This window comes from Rhinatrema bivittatum, chromosome 2, assembly GCF_901001135.1.
Source record: "Rhinatrema bivittatum chromosome 2, aRhiBiv1.1, whole genome shotgun sequence".
NCBI classification, from domain to species: Eukaryota; Metazoa; Chordata; class Amphibia; order Gymnophiona; family Rhinatrematidae; genus Rhinatrema; species Rhinatrema bivittatum.
The window spans coordinates 188,890,379-188,903,259 of NC_042616.1; the positions used below are offsets into that span (position 1 = coordinate 188,890,379).

The 12,881-nt window shown below is 40.8% G+C and overlaps 1 protein-coding gene across 8 annotated transcripts in view; it reads left to right on the forward strand.

Moving 5' to 3' along the window:
- PHF14 (PHD finger protein 14) overlaps window positions 1-12,881 on the forward strand; it is a 1,104,121-nt gene that overhangs the window by 1,089,497 nt on the left and 1,743 nt on the right. The window contains exon 20 of one of the 8 annotated variants that reach the window (XM_029588965.1): window positions 3,111-3,174. The exons of the other annotated variants lie outside the window; for them this stretch is intronic. Within the exon in view, the coding sequence (XP_029444825.1) occupies window positions 3,111-3,170 (60 nt within the window). The 3' untranslated portion in view covers window positions 3,171-3,174. The remainder of the gene's footprint in view (window positions 1-3,110; window positions 3,175-12,881) is intronic. 8 annotated transcript variants of the gene reach the window in all.

A 12,881-nucleotide genomic window follows, 5' to 3' on the forward strand; every position in this document is an offset into this window, starting at 1 on the left:
CTTAAGATATTTATAAATATAAGATGCTATATGACCCCACTTTTTAGAGAGCAAAGTAAGCCAACCACCTGATGTTGTTGCATGTAAGAAAGCGGATGCACTGAGAAGTCTGGACACAGGAATGTAAGTGTAACCATCTAAATGCTAAGATTGGAGTAAAGGAAATCGCGTTTCCAACTGAGAAAAGGGTGGTTACTGAACACTTTCAATCAATTACTCCAGCGACCATATTCCAGCTTGTACCCATGAAAGCCAGAATATAGGGGTACAGACAATTTAGAACGTAAAATTATACCATAAATTTGTCATAGCAAATGATTTCCTTGAAATCAATAATTTTTCAATAATTTGTTCCAAAGTTCTATAGGCAGAATAGTTAGTAAGAAAAATTGGTTTAATATCCAACGACAAACCTTTTCCGTAGGAAAAAAATCAGCAGAACCAGGGATCACGATTTGAAGCTCCAGGGAGGAAGATTCAGAACCAATGTCAGGAAGTATTTCTTCACGGAGAGAGTGGTTGATGCCTGGAATGCCCTTCCGGAGGAAGTAGTGAAGACCAGAACTGTGAAGGACTTCAAAGGGGCATGAAATAAACACTGTGGATCCATAAAGTCAAGAGGCCATCAATGAAGAGTGGGTGGCTCGCCAGAATGACGGCTACTGCCTGGAGATAATACCCTTATTCAATAAACATACACATGGTTACTGTGACTCCAACATCGCTCTAAGCTTCAACAGCAAGAGGAAATGTGGAAAAAAGGATTTGCACTCACAAAGCGTGGAGTAGCTGGCTTGTTACGGTGGTTACTACCCCAAACCAAATAAGCCTGATACTTCACTTTCAATGCATATCCAGCATAGCTCTCTGCTTCAACGGCAGGGGAGAAGAAAAACTAATGCTTCACACATATCCAGCATAGCTCTCTGCTTCAACGGCAGGGGAGAAGAAAAACTGATACTTCACACATAACCAGCACAGCTCTCTGCTTCAACGGCAGGGGAGAAGAAAAACTGATACTTCACACATATCCAGCACAGCTCTCTGCTTCAACGGCAGGGAAGAAGAAAAACTGATACTTCACGCATATCCAGCACAGCTCTCTGCTTCAACAGCAGGGGAGAAGAAAAACTGATACTTCACGCATATCCAGCATAGCTCTCTGCTTCAACGGCAGGGGAGAAGAAAAACTGATACTTCACGCATATCCAGCAGAGCTCTCTGCTTCAACGGCAGGGGAGAAGAAAAACTGATACTTCACGCATATCCAGCATAGCTCCCGGCTTCAACAGCAGGGGAGAAGAAAAACAACCAATAAGGGCTGAATAACATAGTCTGGGTAAAACAAATAAGCATGGGTGTAACTTGCTTATTGCGGCGGTTACTACCCCTACTACCCCTAACTAATCAAGCTTGATAGTTCACTTGGATGCAGCTCCATCACTGCTCTCTACATTAATGGTGGGGGTGGAAGGGAAATAGAACCAAAGAGCTAAGAGAAACAGATAAGTATGAGAAAAAAAATGTGTGAAGCTTGCTGGGCAGACTGGATGGGCCGTTTGGTCTTCTTCTGCCGTCATTTCTATGTTTCTATGGTGGACAATCCAGGAGTAAACCAAAAAGGGACAGGCCATGCTAATTCATCTAGCCATAGTGTGTGATGATCCAATGGGAGTTTGTCAGTTAGCCATGCTAATCCTTGTTGAAGAAGAAAGACAATATGGTAACAATAAAAATCAGGGAAATTTACTCCAACTTCTGCAGAGCAATTTGTGGAGGTTTATTATTCCATATAAATTGTGACAAAAAGCATTAAGCTTCCTATAAAATTTATTGGAGAAAAGGCAGGATGCAGGCTCAACTGAAAATTGAATCGTGGTGCTAGAACCATCTTTATAGTGTCTAGATGTCCCCACCAAGAAAGGTAGAGGGAACTTCAACTGGCAATAATATTGTAAAGCAATGCGCTTTTCAGTTTTTGAAATAGTAAGGTCAGTTGTACCATAGTATATACCAAGATATTTCAATCCATCCAGTATCCATTGAAAAGTTAGATGTTGAGAGGACAGAATGCTGGCAGCAAAATTAAAAAGCATCCACTCTGATTTATTCCAATTAAGAGTATAACCTGATATTGGAGTAAAAAATGTAATATGATGCATAATATCTGGGATAGAGGAATCTGGAGAGCTAAGATATTAAAAAAAACCCATCATCTGCATAAGCAGATAACTTATGTTCCACTTCACAGATTCATATACCAATGATAAGTGGATCTTGCCGGAAAGATTGTAGTAAAGTTTCAAGAGAAAGGTTAAAAAGAAAAGGTGAGAGTGACAGCCCTGATGTGTACCTCATTGCAGAAGAATCTGGATAGACAAAGAATCATTTAAGGAGAGAAAAAAAAGAGGGTGGGAGTAGAGGATACATACAGAAGCAATAAGAGTCTCTGCATCCATACCATTTGAGAACCTTAAAGAGGTAATCCCATTCAATATGGTCGAAATCTTTTTCGGTGCCTTATGAAAGGGCAATCACCTGGACAGAACATTAATGAGCAATCAGCAACAAATTATGGAATAGGCGAGCATTGTCAGTAATAGCGACCTTTCATAAAGCATGATTGAGCAGAATAACTCAGCTTAGTCATGAAAGATTCAAGACAAAATGTCAAAAAATTAGAAAAGATTTTATAATAGACATTTAGAAGAGAAATGGGTCTATAATTAAACATCAATAGTGGGTCTTGATGAGGTTTATGGAAGACTACAGTCTTAGCATCATTAAAATGACATGTGACTAAGCCAGACACCTGCATTTCTCTATATAGAATATATAATTTAGGAGCTAATACAGTAGAAAAGGTCTTATAGAACTCAGTCATGAATCCATCCAACCCAGGAGCTTTACTCGTTTGAAGAGAGGGCTTATGTTACTTCTTGCAATGTAAACAGTGAATCTAACTTGGCAGTTTCCTTGAGAGATAGGGAGGAATGGTATAAAATCATCAAAAAATTTGCTATAAGAGATGGATCATTACTGGAAGTAGAAGATTATAGTAAAGTATAAGAATCTCTGAAATGAACAATAATTTCTTGCTCTTTCCATAGAGTGACACTGGAGGCTGGTTTGAGAGTGACAATCCTCTTATATTCCTGACAACCTTTTAAAAAGGTAGATAGTAATTTACCGGATTTTTTTTCCGCATAATGCCTGGAATTTTAGAGAAAAATTGCTTTCTAGCTCTAGCACTCATAACTTATTGTATTCATATTTTTATTTATAGATGGCAAGCAAGAAGAGAGTTATTATTACAATGAATATATTCTTGCTCTAAGGGGTAGATTATATAACATGCGCATGCGGTTCCCGGCACACTTGCATGGACATGGTATGCAATAGGTGCATTTCCTTTTGCAGCAGTGAGAATTGCGAGGGCCTCTTGATACTTCAAAACTTTAAAGATGACCAGCTGAGGATATTTGCCTTGTTGCAATGGGCGAGATGAAATCCAGTGAGCCCATTCAATCTCACATGAGGGTCAAATTGGAATCCAAGAGTAGCTAGGATAAGCTGTCGTAGAAAAGGAAACATATCTGATCCTTTCCACCCCTCTGGTATTCCCAGGATGAGTATATTATTTTGTCTGTTTCTATTGGAAAGATCTTCAGTGGTGCATTGGAGGTCAGTCTTCTTGGAAGCAGCCACACAGAGTTCAGCCAAGCTTGACTCTCAGAGATGCAGTCTCTGTTCCAGTGTCTCAATACGAAGTTGGAAAGCCGCAATATTATTAACTAAATATGTTAATTCCAATTTAATGGCACAAGTCATCTCAGAATTGTGATATAGCAGTTGTTTAAGGGATTCAAGCTCTGTTAAAATTGAGACCAAGACTAGAGGATCGAAGATGGCGATGTAGCTGCACCACAGAAGTGTCGCTGCTCATTCGTGGTTTGAAATTCTATTTTCTTCGTTTGAAAAATGCCGCATTCAGTCCGGAAAAGAAGGGCTAAAGAGAGGGAATCAATAGAGAACCCTCCAGGAACCCCGAAAGCCGGACTGATGGACGCCCATGTGGTGTTTGGACTTACCATACCAGGAGGACATCCGCAGGAGTTGGTTCAGGAGAGCCCTAATACAGCGGAACCGCTCCGGGACCTAGAGACCTCAATGTCCCCGGTAATTAGAACGCCGCCAGTGAACCCTGCGGAGGTCAGGGAGGCTCATCGGGAGTCGACTCCGACGCGACCCGATGATGTCACCAACCCCGGATGTGCTGGGGTGCTAACAGCAGACGCCGCGGTGGAGCCCGAGGTTATCGGAGGAGCTAGGCGGATTTCAGCGCGAGGAGAGAAGATAACATCGAGGGGTAATAATGTGGAGAAAGAAATGGAACCGCGAAAAAACCTTATTCCATTGGTGAGACCTTCTGATATAACTTTAGGTACAATTTGGGAGACATTAGTAGTTTTGAATGAGAATATCTTTCTTCAGTTAAATCCTGTAGTAACTAAACTGGAAGATTTGGATATGCAAGTTAAAGTTCTACAAGAAGAAAAGGTTAAACAACAACATGTAATGGACTCGGTGCAACAGAATATAGGGAATATAAAAGATTTGTATTTAAACTTGATCAAAGAAAATCAATTGTTATATAAAAGGCTTGAGAATATGGAAAATCAAGCACGGGGGAAAACTCTGAGACTGATTAATTTTCCAAGAGTTCCTTTGGTCTCAGCAAGAGATATGTGGGTGAAATATGCACGAGAAATATTGAAATTTTCAGATCAGACAATGCCTCCATTAACAAAAATTCATTATGTGATACCCTGGAAAGAAAAACCTGCTGAAGGCCAGGAATTTCGATTTTTATCCCCTTTAAATATCTCAGAGTTGCTTGAAATGTCGGATACAAATTTGGCTCAACCTGCAACATTAATTGTTTCTTTCCTGTTGGATTCAGATAGGGATCTTGTGATGAAAATGTATTTTAGAAATATAAAAGAATTATTTCTTCAAATGAAAGTTCAAATATTTCCTGATGTAGCGAAGAAAACACAGGAAAGAAGGAAGCAATTTTTGTTAATGATACTTCAGGTATTAAACATGGGAGCAAAATTTAAGTTAAAATTCCCATGCAAATGTAATATAAGATACCAGGAAGTTAACTTTACATTTTACACTCCATCTCAATTGTTAAAATTTATAGCAGATAGAGTGACTCCCAATACAGAAATAATTGGTCCCGATGTCTCTTCACCTCGGTAAGCTAAATAGTTCTATTTAATTAATTAGTAAGTCCAACTACTATTTTTTTCTGTAATGTTATAGTACGATTTTGCTCTCACGAGTATTGGATCCCCCTATGTTGAGAACTACGATTTTAGCCAATAATTTGGTTGGAATATATATTTGTTTTGTTATAACAATGATATCTGTGGTAAGGCTAATACTTTTCCTGTTCAGTCAAGTTTATATTGATTGTTAAATGTAATAATTATCATAAATAAAAAATTTAAAAAAAAAAATTGAGACCAATGCAGAGGAGGCCTTAGGCGATGCTGACTTCTCAGGGGTTGGAGGATTGTTTGGTGTGTTTAATTCCAGAAGAAATAACAAAGGCCACCTCTATCTTTCTGCAGTTCGATCCTGACATGTTTCTGAATTCTAACCAGTTGAAATCTTCTCAAAAAATGAGAATCAAAGCAGCAATTGTTCAAAAAATTAGCAAAAGTCTGAGGAGCTAGGGAATCAAGCTGCCATCTTCTACAGTGCTCACTTACATCCCCTGGAAAAATAATCCCAACTACAAGTACATAATGCGGGGATCCATGTTATGAGCCACCAGCCAGGAAAAGGACCTCAAAGTTTTTCTGGAAAATACCTTGAGATCTTCGGCTCAGTGAGCTGAAGTGGTCAAAAAAGCAAATAGAATGTTAGGAATTGTTTGCAAAGGGATAGAAAATAAAACTGAGAATATCATAATGCCTTTGCATAGATCCATGGTGCGATCCCTTTTTGAAGTTCTGGTTGCCCCATGTCAAAGAAAACATAGAAAAGGAACAGAGAAGGGCAATAAAAATGATAAAAGGGATGGAAAAGCTTCTGTATGGAGAAGGCTATACAGATTAGGGCTCTTAAGCATGGAAAAGAGACAATATGATTGAAATGTATAAAAACATGAGTAGAATGGGAATAGTTATTTAACTTTACCAACAACACTAAATCTAGATGACACTCCATGAAACTAACAACCAACAGATTTAAAACAAATTGTAGGAAATATTTTTTCAGTCGGCACACAGTCAAGCTGTGGAATCTGTTGAGATTCAAAAGAAAAATTCAAAAGAAAATTGGATACGTTTCTGAAGGAAATGTCCATAAACAGTTATTAGCCAGATAGACTTGAGAAAGCCAGCGCTTATCCCTTGGAGTGTAATACAAGAAATAGATCAGCTAGTGGGGATCTAATGTGTACTTGTGACCCAAACTGGTCACTGTCAGACACATAATGGTGGGCTCAATGGACCTTGGCCTGACCCAGCATGGCATTTCTTATGTTCTTACTTTGATTTTAAAAAGTATGTGCATAAATTCTGTCAGCAAAACTACATGCACCAAATAGCAGGTGTAAATATGTCCAAGTTGTTTTACTAGAATAATTTTCAATTTTCACTTTGAATTGGTACAACTTGGGCTTCTAATTTATGTAGCATGTTATAAAATCACCCCTCAAATAATCTGAATGTCATTGGCATATGTAGGCACTCAGATTACATTTTCAGAAGATATTCCCCAGAAGCTGAAGAAAGATATTGAATATAATACGTGATAAAGAACAGACTTTGGGAACAAAACAGGTCAGTGATGACTGTTACATAATCCAAATTGAAAGCATTTATTTATTTATTTTATTTATTTATGGATTCTTTTATACCGAGGTACGTATAGCAATACATCACCTCGGTTTACAGTGAAACAATAAATTAGCAACCAGCTTTACATATAACAGTTTAAACACAGTAAACGATAAACAGAAAGGTCTTTACATAAAATGCTAACTTCATTAACAATAAAAGCATGCTAGTAAAGTTCAGATGTAATGGTCCAAACATCCTATTTTATATGGCTGACTCAATAATACCAAAAGTCATATCTTATGGTGAGCTAATTTGAGATATCTGCTCATATGCAGTCCAGTACAGATTTAAACACATGCCTGATGTTCCCTTGCTCTTGGAGTACAATATGGCTGACTCAATAATACCAAAAGTCATATCTTATGGTGAGCTAATTTGAGATATCTGCTCATATGCAGTCCAGTACAGATTTAAGCACATGCCTGATGTTCCCCTGCTCTTGGAGTACAATAGCCCTCAACAGAGTAAGTTAGGTGCATCATTAAAAATGCTTGTGAAACAAGAAGTAGCAGAACCTTTCAAGAGGAGGCTGCCAAAGCAAGGATGCAACATTCTGCAGTAGCCCTGTATAACTCCATTTTTTCCTGGTGTAACGGCTCACATTTGTTTAATTCTACACACTTGGGTTCACCACTGAAAATTGTGTCAGTATCTCCCTTAGGAAGTTGTCTTTTAATGTTTATTTGTGCTAGGTGAGTTTTTTTTAACATTAGCAAAACAAAATGGTTTATTTTATTTTATCTAAACTTCTGCTTGAAATGGTGTAGCTCCTGATTTTGTTGCTTGAACTTGGCATTGTCATCAAGGTAATGGTTTTAGTTTAGTTTGTTTTTCTGTTTTCAGTGTAGAAACAAAGTAATCAGAGCCATCTTTAGGCTGGAGAACAGCTTTGTGCAGCAAAGAAAATGGGACTTTTTAGAGATATTGTATATGCACAAACTGCATCTCTACACACACAAATGCATGTGTGATTATTAGAGCAGTTTTTAAATAGTTCATATTGGGTGTCTCTTTAAAAATCCGGAAAGCTGTGGGAAGCCAGAAGGTACTTTTGATCCAAAGCAAAAATACACATTTTCACTTGCTAATGTGTGCAGGTAGTTTCCCGAGTGGAATGTACATTTATACTTTTAACAATTAAAAAGTATTCTTGTAAATTCAATCCATGCTCAGGGCTCCATTCCTCTTCCACCCCCTCCCGATATATGCAGGGCAAAATAGGTGCAAACAAGTTGTATATGCATATTTTTCTGCACATATTAGGTAAGTATTTTTACAAAACAGCAATAATGCTGGAAAAGCACTGCTTTACCCATGGCCTCTTGTATTTAAACGTCATTTTTATTGAGATCAAGTGCACAATAACAATGTCAACGAACAGTTACGTAAGAACTTTACAATTGTTGATTTCCCCATCACACTAATCCGCAGCCAACAATGGTCAACATTTTGTGACAACCTATCTACCCCAATTCCCCCTCCCTCCGCCCATCCACCCTCCCACCACCCCTTAACCATTCGTGGATACAATGCTGTGCAATGCCCTGCAGCATGTAAGTGAAACACTATGAGTCTCATAAAGGCAATCAGGATATCAAAGATTGGCCAAAGTCTTTCATGAGTCGATTCCTAGAAGTCATGGAAAGAGACTGAAAGTATGGATTCCACGTTTGTAGAAATCCCCTTTTGTGTTGAGCCATCCCGTCCATTAACATCATCTTTTGGAAGTGGTTACGCCATGCCCAGAAGGAGGGCGGGTCGGTGTCCTTCCAATGAAGTAAAATCAACTTCTTCCCCACATAGCATGCCTTACGAAACAGAAGATGAGTTCCCGAACTCCGAATGGTCCTGTGTGGCGCAGCATCAAACAATATGCAATTCGGCAAGGGTATAATCCATACTTGAACCAGAGTTTCTAAGTAACGAGCAATACTGTTCCAAAATTGTTTAATAAAGGGGCATGTCCAAAACAAGTGAGCGAGGGATCCTTCCTCCTGCCCACACTTCACACAGACTGGGGAGGGGAGGATTTTAGCATAAAAAGCCACCACCGTGGACGTATATGCCCGCCAGAGGAATTTGTGCTGCATTTCACGAAAATACATATTTGTTGATGTCTTTGCAATACTGGAGAAACTGGCCTTTAACAATGGGACAGAAAGCTCAAAATTCCCCTCACGGTTCCATATCTCTACTAACCAAGGGAGTGGGTCTAGTTGTGATCTACGCTTCAACTGCTTATAATAGAAGGAGAGAGACGGCGGGCGCTCTGTACCCAGCAAGAACAGGCTCTCCAATGTAGTGAATACCTGAGGTTGAAGTGGTGGAGCCAATAATGAATTTACATAATGCTGTAATTGAATATATGAGAAATGGGGGGGGGGGGTTATTAAAGGCATATAGAGACACAATTTCAGTAAGTGGCAGCAGGTTCCTGGACCCATCTAAAACTTGCGCTAGCTGTGTGATACCCTTGGCCCACCACATCTGAAACCCTGAGGTTGTGTCCCTGGGGTAAAATCCATATTACCTTTAATTGGCAGTAGGTATGCTCATGTCGGCGGCAACTTCAACAGGGTCATAATTGTTTTCCATGTGCGTCAAATGGGGGATAAAATGCTGCTCAGCCCCAAAGGAGAATGGCACCGATCCTTAGGGGATTGCAGGACATATCTCAGATCTAATGGAGCCACCAAGGAGTTTTCAGCTGACAAGTTCACAGAATAGGATTCCCCTAATAACCACTCCCGTATAATCCGTATGTTACAAGCCAGATTGTAAATTCCTAAGTCGGGAACACCTAATCCCCCTCCTCCCCATTTGTCTTGCAAGCGGCTAAGGGGTATACGCGCTTTTTTGCTCCGCCAGAGAAACTGCCTCATCCCTGTCTCCACACTGCGCAGGTCCTTACGTTTAAGTGTAAGAGAGATATTTTGAAATACGTACATCCATTTTGGGAGCAGGGCCATTTTGAACAAGTTATTTCTCCCATTAAGCGAAATGGGCAATTGGGCCCAGGATCTCAGTTTGTCCTGTGTTATTTGCACCAGAGGAGTGATGTTACAATCATATAAACGGGTCAAATCGGAGGGACTAAATGTTCCCAGGTATTTGATTTTCCTTCCGCCCAAACTAGAGGAAACGGGCCTACCCAGCTGTCTTTCAGCCGTATCGGGAATACCAGTGCCTCGGATTTGTCATTATTTAATTTCAGCCCCGAAAAGGCTCCAAAGTCATCAAACAATTTCAGCAGGGGCGATAAAAAATTTGAGGGAGCTGTGAGAAAAACTAAGATATCATCTGCGAAAGCAGCATATTTAAACGTTTCATGTTGAAAACAAAGGCCCTTTATGTTTTTATGTAATTGAATAGCCCTCAGTAACGGTTCCAACTGGAGCACAAAAAGGAGGGTGACAGGGGGCAGCCCTGTCTCGTGCCTCACATGACTTCAAAAGGCTCTGACAGCAATCCATTAGCTAAAATTTGTGCGTTGGGAGAATGATATAAAAGGTGTATTGCATCCAGGAAAAACCCCACAATCCCAGCCTGGTGGAATGCGGTAAAAAGATGGTTCCATTCCACTCTGTTAAACGCTTTTTCAGTGTCAAAGCTGACAGTCATGTATGGTTCCCCCATTGGGCCACAAAGAGCTATTGCCATTAGGACCTTCCAAATATTTGTAAGCCTGTACCTTTTTTTTTTTACAAAATCCACTTGTCCCGGCCCTATCAGGAGCGGTAGCAGGGTCGCTAACCGGTCAGCCAAACTTTTTGCCAACAGTTTCTGATCCAGATTTAATAATGATATGGGCCTGTATGAGGACACTAGCATAGTGTCTTTCCCAGGTTTGGGAATGAGAGTTACATGGGCTCAGTTTGTGTTGTCTGGAAAGCGCCAGGCTTGCACCAGAGCATTATAAGTGTGGGTCAAGGGAAGAATCAGATTATCACTGAGACACTTATAGTATTCCGCCATAAACCCATCAGGACCGGGGGCCTTAAGACGTTTTGAGACATGGATAGTAGCTTGGACCTCCCCCTCCGTAATGGGTCTATTCAACCATTCCTGCTGATCCTGAGTTAAGCTCAGGAGACCTAATTGGGTCAAGAATGCCCACTCACGATGGGAAGCATTGGTATCCCCAGCGGTATAGAGGTCCTGATAGAAAACCCGAAAAGTCTGCAATATAGTCTTGTTGTCGATCACTACCTGCCCAGCCAATGAGCGTAAAGCCGTTACATGGCGTGGAGCTCTCTGTGCCCTTATTAAATTGGATAACAACTTCCCCGATTTATTACCATATTGATATAGTTTGTACTGGTAGTACATAAAACTCTTCTTGGCCCTCTGGTGTAACAAGGAGTTCACCTCACCCTGAAGCGTAAGATACCTTTCCTTATTGGCGTGAGTATTTGAGCACGCTAAGGCTCTCTTTGCCTGATTAAGTTTTGCAGTCAGAAGGAGTAGGGTTTGGTCTAGAACTCTACGCCGTTTTACTACATAGGCAATAATTTCCCCTCTCATGACCGCTTTGGACGCGTACCAGAAAAGAATCGGATTGTCAATATGCTCCTGATTATTTCCCTGATATGCAGTCCATCGCGCTCTCAGGTAAGATTTAAATTTAGCGTCATCCGCCAGGTAATATGGATATCGCCACAAGTGCTGATTAGGGGGGACTAATGTAGAAACTAGTTCAGCCCACACTGGGGCATGATCAGATATATGTATAATATCTATCCCTGCCGCTCGAAGTTTAGGAAAATGTTGTGTACTCATTAAGATGTACTCAAGCCGAGATTGGGTGTCGTGTGCCCTTGATATATGAGTATAGTCTCGTTCCATGGGGTGTAAGGTGCGCCAAACATCCGTGAGGTGAAGTGACCGCTCCAAAAAAAGTATCCAATTATCACTTGAGGGGCGTGCCTTACTGACTGATTGTTTTAGGTCTCCTCCCAGGATAATGGTGTGGGTCATATAAGGGATGAGTAACTGATAAATGTCCATAAAAAAGTCCAAATCAGGGTTATTGGGGGCATATATTGCAATACACAGTGGTGGTCTGATGGGATTCCGTGACTAAAATAATATACCGCCCGTTAGGGTCCTTTATTTCTTGGGACACCTGAAATGGTATTTGCTTGTTGACTAATATCGCAACCCCTGCAGATTTCGTAGTGGCGGATGTAAACCTTTCCAACCCACTTCTGACATAATTTGATATGTTGTTGATCATTCAGATGTGTCTCCTGTAACATCGCTATGTCAGCAGATTGTTTCTTTAGGGAAGTCAAAATTTTTGTATTTTTTATTGGGGAATTTATGCCACTAACATTCCAGGTGAGTACTCGAAGGATGTCCTTAGCCATAGAAGCAGAGGCAAGGAATTACATGAATCATGTCCACATAATATAGGGCCAGAAGGCTGTCCCAGCTAAGACCTCCCACCCAGTTGCCAAAATCAAGTTTTATCCTGATTGTCACAGTGAACGAACTGAATGGTCGAGTTTCACAGCAGGCCACAAGACAATGCCCCATACAATCCCCCATACCTCCCTCCCCCCTAGCCCCTCCTCCCTTTCATATCACCCACCTTAGTACCTTAATACCCCTTAGCTATCAACTAATAAGAGATCATGAGCGTGATCCCCCCCCCACGATCCCCCGCCTCTTCTTGCCAGCCCGCACACAGCTGGCTCTTCTTATAGCTCCCAACTGTAGGAATCAGACAGCTCTTCAGTTTGCTGCTTCTCCCCCTGCTCCTATGTGTCCAACTCTGGTTACAGCCACCAGCTCCTTGATCTGCCTCCACTGCTGGGCTGCCTTGAAGCATGTGCAGTGTGACCACAGCAGGGTGCCTCCAGCTAGTGTGGATCCACCGTTTACATCAGTTTAAAGATTGTCTTGCAAGCAATGGGCCAGATTTTTAAAAGGTTACGCTTGCCGAGCCTACTTTAAAAA